This window comes from Syngnathoides biaculeatus, chromosome 6 (assembly GCF_019802595.1).
Source record: "Syngnathoides biaculeatus isolate LvHL_M chromosome 6, ASM1980259v1, whole genome shotgun sequence".
Taxonomy (NCBI): domain Eukaryota; kingdom Metazoa; phylum Chordata; class Actinopteri; order Syngnathiformes; family Syngnathidae; genus Syngnathoides; species Syngnathoides biaculeatus.
Genome location: NC_084645.1, coordinates 3336869 through 3357633, shown reverse-complemented (window position 1 = coordinate 3357633; position 20765 = coordinate 3336869). Strand labels below are relative to the sequence as shown.

The 20765-nt window shown below is 42.9% G+C and overlaps 1 protein-coding gene across 3 annotated transcripts in view; it reads left to right on the top strand.

Annotated features, from left to right (window-relative positions):
• The first annotated feature begins 201 nt into the window (after positions 1-201).
• Positions 202-20765, top strand: part of chmp1a (charged multivesicular body protein 1A) — a 61400-nt gene continuing 40836 nt past the window's right edge. The window contains exons 1-4 of one of the 3 annotated variants that reach the window (XM_061821825.1): positions 202-217; positions 393-611; positions 12405-12424; positions 12528-12605. In XM_061821825.1, the coding sequence (XP_061677809.1) occupies positions 605-611; positions 12405-12424; positions 12528-12605 (105 nt within the window). In that variant the 5' untranslated portion in view covers positions 202-217; positions 393-604. Of the gene's footprint in view, positions 612-12404; positions 12425-12527; positions 12606-20765 lie in introns of all 3 variants that reach the window. The other 2 variants (XM_061821824.1, XM_061821826.1) reach the window with 2 other exon arrangements.

Sequence of the window (20765 nt, the reverse complement as noted above, 5' to 3'; positions counted from 1 at the left end):
CGCAAAAGCAGATACATCAATTTTTGTGTTTTCTGTAGATTATATAAATGGATATATCTGCTTATGGGTCTGAAATCTTTATATGCAGTTATCCAAGACAAGCTTTGTTTGACCAGCAATATGGCGACGTAATCAAAAGTCACGTGGTTTTATGACGTGGTGCACGACCTCTTAAGTCAGCGAGAAAAAAAACGGAAACCTATAACTGAAACAAACCGTGAGTGAAAAAAAAATGAAACATGCGATGAAATGAAAAAAAAACTGAAATTAAAATGCAAATGTTGACATCACGGTTGGGATTTTAAAAAAAAAGTGAATGAATCTTTTTGCTACAAATCTGATTCCATCAGTATATGTATTATTTATATCGTCACGTATTCTTCTGTATACAGTACTGTATGTGTCTTGAATGCGTCACAGTCGAGGACCAAAGGTGAAATATTCATGCAGTCAGTAGATGGAAGTATCACCGCAGAAGATGAACCCAACGAACAGAGACCAACCCTCGAATAAGTTATGGAGTTACGTCAACATTGGACCAGGAAGTGTTGTGGAATTTTCTATTTTGCGAAACAATTAAAGGCCACTACCAATAGGTTGCAACATGGACGGTAAGTTATTTGATTATCCTTTTGGCTTTACCAGCAACACTAATTTTGTAACAAGTAATTGTTTTGCAGCTTGGGGTGGGATGTAGTTGTTTACATTACGTCAATGACATAAATGCGGTTCACTCGCTGAGAAACGTTTAAGCATGTCATTTCCCCACATCTTGTTGCATATATGACGATTTCCAAATATCGTTTACCGTACAGTGCTTTGAAAAAGAGGTCTACCTCTTGAGCTTTTTCAGATTTTGCCACTTTACAACCACAAACTACATTTTTATTTAGATATTAGGGGCACGATCAACACAAAAGTAGCACATAATTGTAACATGTTTTAGAAAATACAGAGTTTTAACCATTTTAAAGAAAGAGAAAGCTGGAAAATGTGGTCTGCATTTGTTTGCCACGCTATTTTAAATGTTCCAATTTTGGATACAGTGGGTACATAAAGTATTCAGTCCCCTGAAACTATTTCACTCTTTGCCATTTTCTTAAATCATATTCCTCATTAATTTACACACAGAACCCCATTTTGACAGGAAAAAAACGCAATTGTTGAAATTTTGGTAGATTTCGAACCCAGAAAAAACAAACTGTATTATCACTCAGCCATTAGTTTTCAGGCCCTTTGCTAAAGCACTCAAATATTTTTATTTGGTTGTCCATTTCTTCTGATCATCCTAAAGATGCATCGACACCTTCTTTGGAATCCAGTTGTTTTTGATTACACTGGCCGGATTTGAGAAGGAAAGCCACACACCTGTCTATACAAGACCTTACTGCTCACAGTGTGTGTCATATGAGAATCATGAGGCCAAAGGAACTGCCTGAAGAGCTTAGAGACAGTTTTGGCAAGGAACAGAACTATCCATCCATCCATCCATCCATCCATCCATCCATCCATCCATCCATCCATCCTCCATCCATCCATCCATCCATCCATCCATCCATCCATCCATCCTCCATCCATCCATCCATCCATCCATCCATCCATCATCCATCCATCCATCCATCCATCCATCCATCCATCCATCCATCCTCCATCCATCCATCCATCCATCCATCCATCCATCCTCCATCCATCCATCCATCCATCCATCCATCCATCCATCCATCCATCCATCCTCCATCCATCCATCCATCCACCATCCATCCATCCATCCATCCATCCATCCATCCAATCCATCCATCCATCCATCCTCCATCCATCCATCCATCCATCCATCCTCCATCCATCCATCCATCCATCCATCCACCATCCATCCATCCATCCAATCCATCCATCCATCCATCCATCCATCCATCCATTCCATCCATCCATCCATCCATCCATCCATCCATCATCCATCCATCCATTTTCTTCACCGCTTATCCTCACAAGGGTCGCAGGTAGTGCTACAGCCTATCCCAGCTGTCAACGGGGAGGAGGCATTGTAGACCCTGAACTGGTTGCCAGCCAATCACAGGGCACATAGAGACAGACAGCCACACTCACAATGACACTTTGGAGAAATTTAGAGTGTCTAATTAATGTTTCATGTTTTTGGGATGTGGGAGGAAACCGGAGTGCCTGGAGAAAACCCACGCAGGCAGGGGGAGAACATGCAAACTCCACATCTGGGATTGAACCCGGGACCTCAGAACTGTGAGGCCAACTTTTTCCAGCTGAAGCACCATGTCACCAACAGAACTTGTCAAGGTTAAAACAAAATTATCTTCTACTTAAGGTTTTTAAGAGCAGTGGCCTTCATAATCCTTAAGATGTTTAAGATGACCAGAATCTTTCTGAAGCTGGCCGTCTGGCCAGAATGAGCAATCGGGGGTGAAGAGGATCACTGGAATGAAGCTCCAGAGATGCAGTCGGGAGAAAGTTCTAGAAAGTCAACCACTGCAGCCCTCCACCATTTTGGGGCTTCATGGAAGAGTGGTGCAACCAATTTCTCTCCTCAGTGCAAGACATATGAAATGCAGCCCTATGGGGGCACAAACCAGTGCAATCTGTAGGCCGGTCCCAAGCCCGGATAAATGCAGAGGGTTGCGTCAGGAAGGGCATCCGGGGTAAAAACTGAGCCAAACAAATATGAGCGTTCATCAAAAGAATTCCATACCGGATCGGTCGTGGCCTGGGTTAACAACGCCCGCCCCCGGCACTGCTAACCTGCAGGGCGTCGGTGGAAATTCAGCTACTGTGGGTCGAAGGCAAAGAAGAGGAGGAAACTGGATCCAGCGTCAGAAGAAAAAGAGGAATGCACAGAGCCTACAACTGAGTGTAGGGACTTTGAATGTTGGGACTATGACAGGAAAAGCACAGGAGTTGGTTGACATGATGATTAGGAGAAAGGTTGATATTCTGTGCATCCAAGAGAGCAGGTGGAAAGGTAGTAAGGCTAGAAGTTTGGGAGCAGGGTTTAAATTATTCTACCACGGAGTAGATGGGAAGAGAAATGGAGTAGGGGTTATTTTAAAGGAAGAGCTGGCTAAGAATGTCTTGGAGGTGAAAAGAGTATCAGATCGAGTGATGAGACTAAAATTTGAAATTGAGGGTGTTATGTATAATGTGGTTAGCGGCTATGCACCACAGGTAGGATGTGACCTAGAGTTGAAAGAGAAATTCTGGAAGGAACTAGATGAAGTAGTTCTGAGCATCCCAGACAGCGAGAGAGTTGTGATTGGTGCAGATTGTAATGGACATATTGGTAAAGGAAACAGGGGCGATGAAGAAGTGATGGGTAAGTACGGCATCCAGGAAAGGAACTTTGAAGGGCAGATGGTGGTGGACTTTGCAAAAAGGATGGAGATGGCTGTAGTGAACACTTATTTCCAGAAAAGGGAGGAACATATAGTGACCTACAAGAGCGGAGGTAGAACCACGCAGGTAGATTATATTTTGTGCAGACGATGTAATCTGAAGGAGGTGACTGACTGTAAAGTAGTGGTAGGGGAGAGTGTAGCTCGACAGCATAGGATGGTAGTATGTAGGATGATTCTGGTAGTGGGTAGGAAGATTAAGAAGACAAAGGTAGAGCAGAGAACCATGTGGTGGAAGCTGAGAAAGGAAGAATGTTGTGCGGCCTTCCGGAAAGAGGTGAGACAGGCTCTCGATGGACAACCGAAGCTCCCGGAAGACTGGACGACGACAGCCAAGGTGATCAGAGAGACAGGCAGGAGAGTACTTGGTGTGTCATCTGGTAGGAAACGGGAGAAGGAGACTTGGTGGTGGAACCCCAAAATACAGGGAGTCATACAAGGAAAGAGATTAGCGAAGAAGAAGTGGGATACTGAGAGGACTGAGGAGAGGCGAAAGGAGTACATCGAGATGCGACGTAGGGCAAAGGTAGAGGTGGCAAAGGCTAAACAAGAGGCATATGAAGACATGTACACCAGGTTGGACACGAAAGAAGGAGAAAAGGATCTCTACAGGTTGGCCAGACAGAGGGATAGAGATGGGAAGGATGTGCAGCAGGTCAGGGTGATTAAGGATAGAGATGGAAATGTGTTGACTGGTGCCGGTAGTGTACTAAATAGATGGAAAGAATACTTTGAGAAGTTGATGAATGAAGAAAATGAGAGAGAAGGAAGAGTTGAAGAGGCAAGAGTGAAGGACCAGGAAGTGGAAATGATTACTAAGGGGGAAGTCAGAAAGGCACTACAAAGGATGAAAACTGGAAAGGCAGTTGGTCCTGATGACATACCGGTAGAGGTATGGAAGCAATTTGGAGAGATGGCTGTGGAGTTTTTGACCAACTTATTCAACAGAATACTAGCAGGCGAAAAGATGCCTGAAGAATGGAGGAAAAGTGTTCTAGTTCCCATTTTTAAGAACAAAGGGGATGTTCAGAGCTGTGGGAACTATAGAGGAATAAAGTTGATGAGCCACACAATGAAGTTATGGGAAAGAGTAGTGGAGGCTAGACTCAGGACAGAAGTAAGTATCTGCGAGCAACAGTATGGTTTCATGCCTAGAAAGAGTACCACAGATGCATTATTTGCCTTGAGGATGCTCGTGGAAAAGTACAGAGAAGGTCAGAAGGAGCTACATTGCGTCTTTGTGGACCTAGAGAAAGCCTATGACAGAGTACCAAGAGAGGAACTGTGGTACTGCATGCGTACGTCTGGTGTGGCAGAGAAGTATGTTAAAATAGTACAGGACATGTATGATGGCAGCAGAACAATGGTGAGGTGTGCCTTAGGTGTGACAGAGGAATTTAAGGTGGAGGTGGGACTGCATCAGGGATCAGCTCTGAGCCCCTTCCTATTTGCAGTGGTAATGGATAGGCTGACAGACGAGGTTAGACTGGAATCCCCTTGGACCATGATGTTCGCAGATGATATTGTCATATGCAGTGAAAGCAGGGAGCATGCAGAGGAACAATTGGAAAGATGGAGACATGCACTGGAAAGGAGAGGAATGAAGATTAGCCGAAGTAAAACAGAATATATGTGCGTGAATGAGAAAAGTGGAGGGGGAAGAGTGAGGCTACAGGGAGAAGAGATAGCGAGGGTGGATGACTTCAAATACTTGGGGTCAACAATCCAGAGCAATGGTGAGTGTGGTAAGGAAGTGAAGAAACGGGTCCAAGCAGGTTGGAACGGCTGGCGAAAGGTGTCTGGTGTGTTATGTGACAGAAGAGTGTCTGCTAGGATGAAGGGCAAAGTTTACAAAACAGTGGTGAGGCCGGCCATGATGTACGGATTAGAGACAGTGGCACTGAAGAAACAACAGGAATCTGAACTGGAGGTGGCAGAAATGAAGATGTTGAGGTTCTCGCTCGGAGTGACCAGGTTGGATAGGATTAGAAATGAGCTCATTAGAGGGACAGCCAAAGCTGGATGTTTTGGAGACAAGGTTCGAGAGAGCAGACTTCGATGGTTTGGACATGTTCAGAGGCGAGAGAGTGAGTATATTGGTAGAAGGATGCTGAGGATGGAGCTCCCAGGCAAAAGAGCGAGAGGAAGACCAAAGAGAAGGTTTATGGATGTGGTGAGGGAAGACATGAGGGCAGTTGGGGTTAGAGAGGAAGATGCAGGAGATAGGCTAAGATGGCAAAAGATGACACGCTGTGGCGACCCCTAACGGGACAAGCCGAAAGGAAAAGAAGAAGAAGATCTTTATGTTTGAAGCCTGAAATGTGGCGAAAGTTTGAAAAGTTTAAGGGAGCTGAATACATTCGCAAGGCACTGTAACATTATCACATAGATCAGTTGAATATCTTTTATGCGCCCCCAAGCCTTTGGATGGTGTCTCTTTGAAAAGCATAGGATAAATGCAAAGTTCAAAGGATGAGAATTAGGCAAGTCTGCGTTTGGTGGTGTTGATGGAAAGGCTAACAATGGACAATCATGACCTATGACCATAACCAATGAGCTAAAGAGTAATCATATAACACGTTATTCGTGTAAATCAAGAAGACCAAACTAACTTGTAGCTGTAACAAACTGGAACTAGGAAATCACGTCACTGGGCAAACCGCATCTGGTGTGTTGTGGTATTGGAGGATGGCGCGTTGAAATGCATTTGCATTGAGTTTACTGTTGCAACTGGTGTTGTCGATGACCATCCTTATGGTCTTCACACCAATTTCCACCCTGCTGTTCCTGTGAGGGAATGCTACAGACGAGAGCCGGTGACGAACTCCCCAGTCGTGCAGGGATGCCAGTGTGGCTGTTGGTGTAAACTCTGGACCCCCGTCAGATGAGAGCTCGTCACTAATGTTGTGAATGTACGCCTGAGGCTGGATATGAGACCTCTGGATCCCCCGTGCGCTCTTTCCACGATGCGCCAGTTCCTGTACCCGTCGACGATCACCAAGTAATGGTGTCCGGCATATTGGAAGAAGTTTGAACAGATTAACCATTTCGGCCACATGTACAACCAATTTGCCACTTGGAAGAAGCTGTCCTTGATGGAGGGAGACCACATGATTGTGTAGTCAATCATCATCAACCTTTGTTTTGTTGTCAGTGTCACTAATGATTTCATCAACTCGCCTGGTGTATGTGTGTCCAGATGGTATGGATCGCACAGGGCACACTCGATACCTGTACCGGCCCCATGGTGTGACGAAGGTTGTCTAGTGCTTGTCCTGAGGGTCGAGTGATGCTATGGTATCGGTTCCAGGTATCAAAAATGCTTTTCCTTGTGTTCCACGGGACCATCCGGGCTTGGTGGAACGGCGATTTAAGTGTGGTGTGTCCCTCTTGCCATATGGCGATTCAAAGCTTGGAAGTCAATAGTCTGCCAAGGTTTACCAGATTTTTTTTTTGTGCAGACGACAATTCAATGACACCATGAAACTGGGGTTCTGATTGGGACAGGCTCTATGACAGCGAGCTGAACATCCTGGTCAAGGCTGGCCTTCACCTGTTTTTGCCAGTGGTCAGGTAATGGAATTGTTGTGTGGTGTGCCACAGGTGTGGGATCGGTGTCTACAATAAGTCCCATGTGGGGTCCTGACATCATCTGCAGCTTTTGATGTTCACAGATGTTGAATGTGCTACTTTTATAGTAGTCTAACAGCCATTGCTCCAGTTTTTTCTGTCCTCTTCAGTGCTTGGAAAGGGTTGGGGTGTGGGTGTGTTGTTTTTGCCTGCATAGATTGTGTAAAGCCGGTGATGTGTTGGGTTAGGGTGCCCATAATTCCAAATGGGTCCTGGTTTGCAGCCCTCATCTTTATTGAGGTGGGGGTGAAGTGGGAGGTGTTCAAACCTAGCTGACGCATGAAGGTAGTGCCAGCAAGACACAATTGGCAGCCTGTGTTTGCCACTGTTAGTATGGTAGTATTTCTAGTGGGACTGCGCAGAGTGGATGCAATTCCTAAGTCTTTGGCGTCTGATGGCAGGGCCCGAATCTCGACGTTGATAGTCGGTTGAAGTGCGGAGGCATGCTTTTCCCATGTGTCACACAGGGAATCGTATATATTGTGGGCTGGTATGATTGTGTTGGCCAGTTGTTCAGTTGAGCAGAGGGCCTCGAAGACCACCGTTGTAGTTATTTTGATTGGTGTGCAGCCTCTGTCTTGATTTACAGCAGACACTTTCGAAGTGGTGTGGGATATTGCAGTTGGTGCAGGTATGGTTGAAGGCAGGGCAATGATTTGAACGTTTTTGTTCCTTGCTGCTTTGTCCATCTTTGCCACCGTAGCTACATGGTTGTGTTTGAGTTTGAGTGCTCATTTTTCTGTCTGGAGGTTGGCGCTGGAGTAATTTTCTCACCATTTGCCTGTATTTTCTGCTTGCTGCATTGATCGCCACCGGCACAGCTACGTGATTGGGATTAATTCCTCTGGCCGAACGCTACCCATTTTCTTTTGCTTCAATGAAGCGGATGGTTTCATCTAGGAACATCTCTTGATTGGCCTGGCCAAGCATGTCGAGGCAGATATCATCACCTGCAAGGCCGACTACGAGGGTGTCTCTGATCATTTGGTCGGTATATGATAGCTGGGTTCCACACTCACATGAAATGCTGTACTGACACACATTTGCCTGGCCTACAATGCATGCAGAGATGTTTCTCGTTGGTTAATCTCTGTTCTGCCGCATTTACTTGAAGTCGTAGTCGGGCCATCATCACATTCTCTTGACGGACTGCCGGGGACTTGATGTAGCCATGAAGAGTGGTCTCGTCATATGATGTGAAGTTGTTGAAGCTCCTGGATAGAGCTTTGTGGATGGCCTCATTGCAGCATTCAAGGAGTTGGAAGATGATGTCCCGGCCAGTGAGGCGTTTGGCTTGTTTATATTCTCGCCATTGTTGGGTGAAATAGCTCCATTCTTCACTTGTTCCAGATGCAGAGATGACTGGGCGTTTCACCTTCTCGGTTTTGACCCCTGTGGTTACGGGTGCTGTTGAAGGGGCAGGAGCTGGATGAGCCGTCCTCCTGAATGAGCTGTGGTTGATGGCCGTGTGACTTCACACAGTGGAACAGCAGATCTGATGTCAGTCACGTTTATTCTGTATCGATAACTGTATGAAAGTCTATGTCTCAGAACTTAAGCGCTTTATATCTTCAACAATACAAAATCGTGCTTGACATCAGGCTGGGCATCCGACGTAAAAACTGTGCCAAACAAATATGAGCGTTCATCTGAGATGACACGCCTAACCGGACAAGCCCCAAGAAATACATAAATTTGTATTATAAAGAGTAATCATCTAACACTAAGAATTTATTTGGAAGGCAGACAAACAAACAACAGTGTTGACGTAACAACTCCCATCATCATGTATCTTGTTGCTTTTACCGGTACTTGATGCTATAGCTAGGCAGCTAATAACCAGTAAAGGTGATGTTAGCCTCTATTTTAGCTCACATAAATAGGGCACAAAAACAACTTACCTCGATTCTTTGGCATGCAGATTTCTCCGGCTGATGAATGAGCCTCAACTGTGACATCCACAGGGAGGTTAAAAAACGACAAATTTGGGTGCGATTTCTCAGTTTTGTTGCAGTTTGATTCACAACATGTCGGCATCTTGGCCTAGCTAGAAAGAATTGTCATGAATGTTAAGCACCATTGACCTCAAAGGGCGGGGTCAAGGACGTTTCTTCCGGGTGTGGGGGTGTGGCTGTGAAAGCTGGCAGATATCCAAATATTGCATGGATTTCAAATCTGTTCTTTATTTTCAAATCCCCACCTTTTTTTAAAAAAAAATATTGTCCAAAATATGTGTTATAGTAATGTTACTTAAAAATGGAGGGTTTATTATACATAGAAATTTTGGACAAAGTAAACTCTCCATCAGAAAGCACTGTACTTTTTCTGCCGACTTTGTTAGAAATTACATAACTTGTCCTGACGGCTTCATCTCTGGATATGCAACAATCTGAGCAAGTTTCGTTCGCAACGCCTCGGACTCCTTGCGTACTCTTCATCTCACAGATTTCTGTATTTATCTCCATGTTTGGTCACGTAGTGGCAATTCAAATTGTAGTTTCACACAGTGACCTGTGTACCACAAATTAAAGGAAGACTCTCCCCAAAATTCACATGCACAATAAACACTCCAATGTGAAGTAATATTATTACATATATTTTGGGCATCAAAAAAATTAAATAAAGAACATTTTTGAAATCCAAGCAAAATCTGGATATGTACCTGCTTTGACAGTCAGACCCGGAAGAAACATCCTTGACTCCGCCCCTGACATCACTGGTGTTTAGGATTACAGACCATTCGTTCTAGCTAAGCCAAGATGCTGATGTGTTCTACACCAAACTGCAACAAAACTGAGAAAACACACCCAAATTTGTCCTTCTTTAACCTCCCATGGATTCATCCTGACAGGATAAACCTATGGCTGTCACATTTGAGGCCCGTTCATCACCTGGTGAAATTTGCACGTATCTAATCATTACTGGTCATTAGCTGCTTAGTTGTAGCCTTTCGTGCTGGTACTGTATAAGCAAGAACATACTTTATGAGGCAGCATGGTGGCGACACCTGTTCAATCCCGGACCTCCATGTGTGGAGTTCCCAATCTCTGCTTGTGTGTAACCTGCCGCCTGCCCGTTGACAGCTGGTATAGGCTCTAGCACTCCTGGATGCCCTTCCTGACGCAACCCTCTGCATTTATCCCGCCTTGGGACCGGCCTACAGATTGCACTGGTTTGTGCCTCCATAGGGCTGCATTCAGTCTCTCTATCGCTCATCCCATGCATGTGATGTAACTATAGTTTACCTTGTTAGCTGCATTCTACATTAATAACAACCAGTTTTTTCCTTTTTGTAAAAAAAAGATAATAATAATAAAAAAAATTCCTCTGGGTTTTTCTGTTAAAATACTCCCTGAAAAGTATACGTACTCTTTTGTAGGGCATTCGGATTTAAGGTAGCATTAAATTGGCAAATGGTGAGAAGAAAATGGGGGTTTCTTTTAGCATAGCCCATAGATGGAATCCCCAGCAATTAGACTCTGCCAAGGAATTGAAAAAGTGCTTAACTGATTCATTGGGAGGCACACATTGAGTCCTCCCCTCATGCCTCGGTGACTCCCGTATAGTTGTTTACCAATGTTATTAGAAATTAGGTTGCGCGTCTTTATCTTATGTGTGGTAGGCATAGTTGACTGAGTATAATTATTGGTTCTGTTGTTATGAATTTTTGTCAGCTTTACAAGTGTCCAAAAGTAGCATATGAACAAAAATATCTTTACGGCTGTCAATGTTCCAGTCCAACATGCTATCATATTATTTAGCCATTTTGAAGTCATGTCGGCCAAGTCACCCCTAAATGAGTCAAGAGTCTTTTAAATCTTCACCAAGCCTTCAGGTATTTTCAGATACTATAAATCTGCACCCACCGTATGCTGGACTTTGCTCATTTTTCCCTTAGGGTGACTCAGCTGAGATGACCTTTTACAGTGTTTAAGGTGCATCCATGTGTTTCTTTATGCTATTTTGTCCATGTCATTCAGCTCTTGCTCAGTCTATGCCAGTGTTCGGGTAAAACTGCATGTACAGTAGATGTTAATTCATAGACATGGGATGAAAAGACAAATGGCAGTAATAAAGTTATTTAAGCACAGTAACTTGTTACACTTTTTTTTTTTTAATGGTGTAGTGCAGGGGTGTCAAACTCATTTCTCTTGCGGGCCACGTTGTAGTTCGGGTTTCCCTCAGAGGGACATTTTGAGTGAAGACAGCGTGGGATCCATTCCTGCTCAGGGATGGTGTCGACATCTGCACTGCGACTGGCTGGCGACCAGTACGGGGTGTAGTCTGCCGCTGCCCGAAGTTAGCTGTGATTGGCTCCAGCTCTCTCTCCGAATAAATGTAGAAAGGTTGCGTCAGGAAAGGGATCCGGTATAAAAAATAAAAAAAATAAAAAAGACAGTTACTGCCGCACCACCATGACAATGGCACAAAAATGGTTTTACACATCAATGCTGATAAATTTCCCAATTTGTTTTCAGTCCTATGAAATTGATGCATGTGAAATTTCGTAGTGACACGCCATTAGAAAACAATGTTTTTTGTTTTTCAAAATAAGTTAATGGACTCATAGAATCCCCCAACTTTTTTTTTTTTGCATCCGTTATCAATTAATAGCATTGGTATTATCTGTGGATCTGTGCAAACAACACAATCTTTTGCACACATTTTTTGCATGTAGTTATCCAATTTTTATTGTTTTTATTTTATTTTATTTATTAATGTATTTATTTTTGGGTGGGACCTTGAGGTACCACTCGAACAGAAAAATGAAAATAACTGGTAGCATTTTCATCCAAAACCCAACAGCAAAATTTAACTGTTTATTCACCATTATGACAGCAGTCTCATTCCCATATGTAACCGGACTACAGCGATCTTGGCAGTGGGAATGAGAACAGCTATCTTACAAGTGGCCAATAAAAACAAATTAGTTTTGTTTGCGTTAACAATGGTTTCAAAAGCAATAACTTTTTTTTACAATCAACAAATAAACTCAAGTGGGAGAACTTGCAATATAGCAGGGTGTTCAAATACTTATTTTCGTCACTGTATATATGTATTATCTGCAAATATTTAAATATTTCATTGTTTTCTTACGTATGAGGTTCTGTGTATACTTTGAGGGGGAAAAATGAACAAATGATTTTAGCAAATTTCTGTAATATACAAGAATGAAAAATTTAAAAGGGTCTGAACACTTTCTGGACACGCTATTTGTATAAGAAACCTCACACTCTAGCCCTTAAAGCGGGTACTGGTCGCCCAAGCTTTTATCTCAGCAATCAATGTTTTAGTCTCGTCATCCAAGGCACCGTTTTTAACTCCAGTCAATAACTAATTCTTCTTGTCGTTCAACAGACACACTTTTCCAGTTGAAGGTATGTATCCAATATTTAGAAACATGGGATGTATTTATATTTTTTTGCTTATGTGAGAATAAGCGGTGCAGAAAATGGATAGATCGATCTCTTTTGTTTCTAGTTTACTTCGAAACAACTTGAGAGACTAGCCAAAAAGGCAGAGAAGGAGTCTGAAAAGGAGCGCACAAAGGTCCAAAAGGTGAGCAAAATACTGCATTGCCAATGGTTGTTTTAGATTTACTACAGATCAGAGATTTCCAAAATAATTGTACCGTAGTACTAAGTAGCTTTAATAATAGTTCAGGTATTAAACCATCAAAGTTTCATTTAGCCTGTGTTCACACTTTAGTTCCATTTACACTGATATTGCACCATGTATGTGATAGTCTGACAAAATGCTGCAGAAATACAGTGGGTATGGAAAGTATATAGACACCATTATTATTTTTTTTTTTACTGTTGCAGCATTTGCCAAAAACATTTAGGTTCATTTTTCCTCATTAATGTAAACACACATCCCAATTTGATGGGAAAAAAATAGAATTGTGGACATTTTTTCTGATTTATTAAAGAAAAACTGATCACAGAGTCAAGTATTCAGACCCTTTGCACAGTCTTTAGTTGAAACACCCTTTTGAACTTACACTGCCATTAGCAGACAGCAATTTATAGGTTTCTCCAAAGAGGCCCAATTGGGTTTTAGTCAGGGCTTTGGGTGCGCCATTCGAGAACTGTCACAGAATTGTTCTGAGCCCACTCACTCATTGTTATTTTTAACTATATGGTTTAGGGTCTTTGTCTTGTTGGAAGGTAAACCTTTTGCCCAGTCTGGGGTCCTCAGCAAACTGGAGAACGTGTTTGTCTAGGATATCCCTGTACTTTGCTGAATTTGTCTTTCCTTCAATTGCAACCAATCGTCCTCTCACTGCAGCTGAAAAAGGCCTCCAGAGCATGATGCTGGCACCATCATGCTTCGTGATTGGAACTGTACTGGACAGGTGATGAGCAGTCCCTTGTTTTCGCCACACACAATAATTAGAAATAAGGGCAAAAGGTTATTTGTCTCATCAGAGCAGAAAAACCTATTTCTCACCATCTTGGAATCCTTCATGTTTTGTTTTTTTAAGGGGGGGTGTTGTTGTTTTTGTTTTCTGTTATTTGTTTTTTTTTTCAACCAAACGTAATGTGGCCTTTAATTTCTCTTACACTGAGGAGAGGCATCTGTCAGGGCACTCTGCCATGTAGCCTCACAAGTGGATGGCTGCAGTGATGGTAGACTTTCTTGGTTTCTCCATCTCACCACTGCATCTCTGGAGCTGAGCCACAGTGATCTTTGTGTTCTTCTTTACATCTCTCACCAAAGGTCTTCTCCCCCGATTGCAAATCTGCACAGTTTTTCCCCCCTCGACTTAACTCACTGGGATGGGGAGAAAGTGGGGGGCCTTTGGTTTCTGGTGTATGGAGACACAGGTGGCAATGGGAGAAGCACTACAAGAGAGGATACAGATTGGCATTTCCATTGAGCTACCTCTACTATACTATACATATATAATCTATACTCCCTACCGATCAAAATGGATAAGATTGATCTGACAAACACCACTAAAGATTTCAGATGTTCCACCGCCCTGTGCTTTACGGAGGCTTGGTTTTGTGAACCTTTCCCCAATGGCATCATAATGCTTCCCAGCTTCCATCTTCACCGAGCAGACCGCTGTATGGAGTTTCCAGAGAAACCAAAAAGGCAGCAGTATATGCTTAGATATCACCCAAAACTGGTGTTTTGATGCCATGAAGATCAGCACACACTGAACTCCGGATTTAGAGTAGCTGTTTTTGAAGTGGAAACCATGCTACTTGCCTTGTGATTTCACATCTTTCAATCTTGCTGAGGTTTACATTCTGCTTGAAACTAACATGAGTAGTGCACTGCTAATGCTTGCTGAACAAGTAAATGAAATTAGAAAAAAAGCCCCCAAGCTCACCCCTCATCATTTAGGGAATTTTTAATTTTCACGTGTGTGTACCAGGAAAGCCATTTCAGACATTTAGTAACAACAAATGGTGTTCGACTGCTCTAGTTAACTAACTTTGCTCGGCTAAAGAGGGTGCATGTTGAAGTGAGGATGCATAATCACACTAGAAAGCAGCCGACTGAAGAAATTATTATTGCATAGAGAAGCTGTGCAGTAACGTTAGAAAAACAGTTTACTAATAATGACTCTAAATCAGTCTCGCATGGATTACAAATTATAAGTGACCAAGAGACAAATCCTCAAACAACAAACGATCAACTAAGCGGCAGGCCCAGACCTTGTGTCCCCATCCTGTACTCAAGTCTGCGTTTACCATCTCACTCCAGTTTTCACACGGATCTTCAGTGGCGCTTTGGGACTATGCGAAATACCATCCTGTTTCAAACACTCCATCATCACACTCCTCAAGAAACCTGTAATCTTGGGTCGGAATGACAACAGGCCTGTCGCCCTAACATCTGTGGTCATGAAGTCCTTTGATCGCCTTGTGCTGGACCACCTCAAGAGCATCACAGGTCCCCTGGTGGAACCCCTGCAGTTTGCCTAGCGTGCAAACAGGTCTGCAGGGATACAGTCAACAATGGCACAGCATTTCATCCTAGAACACCTTGATGGTGTGGAGGCCTACAGTGCTTTGTAGAGTATTTGGCCCCGTTGAACTTTTCAAACTTTCTCCACATTTCAGGCTTCAAACATTAAGCTATAAAATATATATATATTTTTTGTAAAGAATCAACAAGTGGAACACAATCATGATGTGGAACGAAATTTCTTGGTTATTTTAAACTTAAAAAAATAAAAACCTGAAAAGTATATTACTCGGCCCCCTTGCATTGATACTTTGTAGCACCACCATTTCCTGCAATTACAGCTGCATGTCGCTTGTTCAGTTTTGCCTTTTGGGAAACTAAAATTCTTGCCCATTCTTCCCAACAAGCTCAGTGAAGGTGAATTGAGAGCGTTTGTGAACAGCAGTCTTAAGCTCTGCCCACAGATTCTCGATCGGATTCAGGTCTGGACTTTGACTTGGCCATTCTAACACCTGGATAAGTTTATTTGTGAACCATTCCATTGTAGATTTGGCTTTATGTTTTGGATCATTGTCACAGTGCTCCTTGAGATGTTTAAAGCTTGGGAAATATTTTTGTACCCAAATCTGGCTTTAAACTTCTCCACAACAGTATCTCGGACCTGCCTGGTGTTTTTCTTGGTCTTCATGATGCTCTCTGCACTTTAAACAGAACCCTGAGATTATCACAGGGCAGGTGCATTTATACAGAGATATGATTACACACAGGTGGATTCTATTTATCATCATCAGTCAACATTGGATCATTCAGAGATCCTCACTAAACTTCTGGAGTAAGTTTGCTGCACTGAAAGTAAAGGGACTGAATAATATTGCACGCCTCACTTTTCAGTTTTTTATTTGTTAAAGTATAAAATATCCAATAAATTTCATTCCACTTCACAATTGTGTCCCACCTGTTGTTGATTCTTGACAAATTTTTTTAATTTTATATCTTTGTTTGAAGCCTGAAATGTAGCGAAAGTTTGAAAAGTTCAAGGCGGCCGAATAGCTTCACAAGGCACTGTACATGAGGATCTTTTTCGTGAACTTCAGCTGTGTGTTAAACACCATCATCCCCGAACTACAATACCAGGTGTAGATATATCCTTGATTTTGAGGGGAACTGCAGTAAATTTTCAAAACTGTTTGCATTGGTTCTGCTCAAGTATAAAGGCAAACTGTATGCGGGATAGCCGCAGTGACGTCAGCGTGGTCACCGCCCATGCATATATAACGAAAGCTTAAGTGTCTGTCCCAACAAAGAAACGCTATTTTCTACTCTAAGTAGGGGGTGGAGTGTAACATGTAAAAAACGTTTCACTCATTATCAGGCAGAGAAATGTGGCTTGTGGAAATTAGCCAAAGCAAAAGTTGTATGCTTGTGCACATAAACTGTGAATTTATTCTGATCCTTCTCAAGGTTACACTTGTCTAGATCTCACATAACCTTCTTTGTCGATATGCGGGCATTGTAGGTTTAGAATAAGCGAGTTGCTAAAAATCAAAGGTTCCTAGGGTTAACGTTGGAATTTGCATGTAAAGGGCATAAGATCATTTTAAACTGCATGTGTGGAAAACTGTTACCATTACAAAATATAAAATTACTTAAATATAACAATTCGATACAAACTCAAATAGCCCTTTGTCAATCTATTTTAGGAATGGATAGAAGATTAAATGATAAAAACTCAAGATTGCAAACATTAGTGGAAAATAATGACCCGACTTATGCTTTAAGTCAGGGGTGCTCAATGCATCAATCACAATCGACTAGTCCAGGGATGGCCAATCAGCTAAAGATAAAAAGCCACATTTTTTTTTTTGCTTTGTTTCGGCAAATAGCCACATTATACACATCAAAGAGCCACATCATACAGATGAACATCATTCCCTCCTCACACACACCTTTGCTCACCCAGATTTATTGTAAATGTCAGGCTGGCTGCTTGAAAAGCAGATGGCAGATGTTTGGGCACACCTGCTCTAAGAGTTAAGGAATGGTGTAATTCACTCACTTTTGTGCTTAGGAAGAATAGCATTTAAAAAAAAAAAAGTTTTATTTGTACACTCAATATAGTAGTCGTGTCACTCTGCACGATTTGCAAATTTGTTGTTGACTAGTTGTGCTTGAGAAATATCTGCACCATTTGGACAATTTTCAGTTTCAGATTATTGCACTACTAGTTATTTTAAATTGCTCAAAATTTTTGTAGACTCTGCACCATTTGTACAGTTGTCAACGAAAGAGACTTCTGTCACTTCAAATTGCTCTAAATTGCTACAGGACTCTGCATCATTTGCACAAGCTCCCACCCCCCAAAAAAACAAAACAAAAACAAAACTATCGACTACGTTACAATTCTCACACTACTCTCTATAGTGTTTATATATTTTTGTGTCTTAAAAGTATTCATCGTCAAAATGGCTCTGTGTTGTATTAGAGTGGCAGCAGGTACCAGAGACAACTAACCTTTTTATGTTTTTGACACAATTACATATCCTGATGTTGTATCTCTTATTAATTTTTAGGAAGTCGTCATTTCTTTAATCCGTAAAAAAGGTAGTTGACTGTGACAAAATTTTTTCGTCAACAATATTAACATTGTTATGACACTGTCACTGTCATGAACACTGTTCTTAGCTGAGGCAAGAGAAGCCTGCAGTTCTCTAGATATTGTCGTGGGTTCCTTTGTGACCTTCTGAATGAGTTGTTGCTGTCGTCTTAGAGTAATTTTATTCGGCCGGACCGTCCTGTGAAGGTTCACCACTGTTCCATGTTTTTCTCCATAACTCCTGCAGGGTTCGCACGCGGCCCTAAAAGTCCCTAAAAACACCAACATTTTCAAAGGTGCACCTAGAGGCCTCTAAAAGTCCTTAAAAATCCGCGAAGAAAAATCAAAGGGAGGACCTCTACTGCTAAAATTCTCCCTAAAAAAAAAGTAATCTTTTATTGAAAAAAAAAATAGAGATCCGTCTGGCGTCTAAAACAGCCGGAAATTGTCAACGGAAGTCACCGTGTTCACAACTAGTCGCCATCTTGTCGTTGATATTCCATTGTTCGTTTCCGTGAGTAGGCATTTCACTTTGTCTTCGTTACGACGTAGCGTAGTTCTTTCATCGATCCAACCTGTATCATGGGGAAGTGCATTTTTCAAGATGCTTGGGTTGAAAGTAAGGAGTTTGGGAGCTGGGTTCGTCAAGATCCAAAAGATCGGCACATTTTTTACTGCCATCTGTGCAAGCAGAGTTCCCAGCTTGAAAAGATGGGCGTCAAAGCGCTGGAGTCACACCGGAAAAACAGGAGACACGCTGATTTGGCGAAGACTCTCTCATCTTCCGTTGGTATGAATCCGTTTCTAAAATATAAAGATAGTGAAGCATCAACTTCAGGCAGTGGTATTGGCAATGCATGCGCACCTATAGTTGTCCTGTCATCGACTTCAACCAGCCAGAAGTCAGGCTTCATGAACGTAGTTCAATACACGAAGGCGGACTCGTTAAAGGCAGAGATCGTGTGGACTTTCAAAGTGATCTGCAGCCATTACAGTTACAAATCTTGTGAAAATAATTCGAAAGTGTTTGCAGTCATGTTTCCAGACAGTGAAATTGCTAAAAACTACCAATGTGGGGAAAGGAAGACTTCGGACCTGGCTACATTTGGCATTGCTGCCCACTTTTCATCTCTACTGAGGCAGAAAGTGAAGGCTGAATCAGAGTATGCCCTCCTCTTTGATGAGTCTCTAAATCACGAGATGCAAGAGAAGCAGCTGGACATTCATGTGCGATTGTGGATTGATGACTCGGTCCGCACTTTCTACCTCACCTCTGAATTCCTGGGACATTCAGCAGCAACTGATCTTCAGGAGCATCTGGACCCTATCATGTGTGACTTCGGTCACTAAAAGCTGCTCCAGCTCTCGATGGATGGCCCCAATGTTAATTGTAAGGTGTGCAAATCACTTCAAGAACAAATAGAAAAGATGACCACCCGCCGTATGCTGCAGACTGGAAGCTGCGGTCTACACATCCTCCATAACGCATTTCTAATCGGTTGCCAGGCAGCTGGATGGGGGGTGGAACATTTTCTGTCCAGCCTCTACAACCTGTTTCGTGATGCACCTGCCAGGCGCGAGGAGTCACTGGATCTGACACTCTCCCTCTCATGTTCTGCAAGTACAGATGGCTTGAAAACATTAATGTGGCAGAGAGAGCCATCACCCTGATGCCAAACGTGCGAGATTATTGCGAGGCAGCAAGGACAAAGTAGGTGACCTGCCCAACCAACAGCTCCTTCGCCGTTGTTCAGAAAGCAACACAGGACCCCATCTTTGTTGCCAAGCTTCACTTTTTTGTCATGTGCGCCAGGCTGGTGGAACCATTCCTGAAATTGTACCAGACTGACAAGCCTATGCTTCTCTTCATCGCAAAGGACATGGGCACCCTCATCATGACTCTGATGGAAAAGTTCATCAAGCCTGAATTCCTTAAAGAAAAGGCAGCCTCCCTCACCAGCCTTGTCAAGATTAATGTGGGTGACAAGTCACACTGGGTGGATTTATCGAAAGTAGGCATAGGCTTTGCTGCTGAGAGACTGCTTCTGAAATCTGGCACTGCAACCGACCCTGTAAGGCAGGAATTTAGAATGAGCTGCCAAACTTTCCTGGTAAACATGATAGAAAAGTTGCTGGAGAAGGCCCTCATCATATACAGTTTAGTCTGCCTACTAAGCTGGATGGACCCCCAGTAGATTGCCATGAAAGATGAAAAGGAGAACAACAACAAAAAACTCCCAAAAACCTTAAACATCATGGTGGATCACAGAAGGGTGGAGGAAAGCAATTGCGACAGGATTCTGTTCCAGTATTCCAGACTGAGTGAAAAGATCCAAGAAGATGAGGAGATTAGGGTCGCTTTCTCTGACTTCAACATCTCTAAGGACAGGCTGGACACGCTCTTCCACTCCACTCTGCATCAGCAGGAAAGCCAGTAGTTCCAGGAGCTATGGGGCGTCATAAAGCAGCTGCTGCTCCTGTCCTATGGACAGGCATCTGTGGAAAGAGGCTTTTCCACAAACAAGGAGTCACTGATTGCTCGGAGGCAAATAGTGGAGGTGGTCCAGCAATATGGAGGGCCTGACATGGTGCCTATCACTTCATCACTGTTGGCTGCTGCGTCTTCTGCCAGAAGTATTTACGTCCAGCATCTAGAGGAGGAAAAGAAGAAGAAGGATGCATCAAAACAGGCAGAGAAGAGGAAGGCAGCTAAGGCAGAGATAGACAGCCTCAAAGCCAAAAAAGCCACAATAGAGACTGACATATCTACGCTAAGGCTGACAGGCTGTGTGAGGAGGCAGAAGAAAAGAGGAATCTGAGGTTTATCACCGAGGCCAATGCACTCAGAGGTAGAGCAAAGGACAAGAGAGCCACTTTGGCACCTCTGCAACAACAAATAGAGGCGGCACTGGCTAGGCTCAAGGAGCTAGAGTAGGGGTGCTGAGACAGACATCAGTAGAAGACATTTGTGTATATAGTTACAATTGTAGTTAGAATCTGTTTTTCTGTAGACTGTTATGTGAAGACATTGACAATGGTCATATCAATGAGAACTACCACAAGGGGCGACAGGTGATCACTGTCACAGGTACTGAGGTACTGGAACCTTTGATGAACCAAGAACAGCCGATGGCACCATTGGGTGAGTCTTTTTTCCTTACTCTTGATTTGCCACGATGGCCCTAAATTTTTCATTTCGG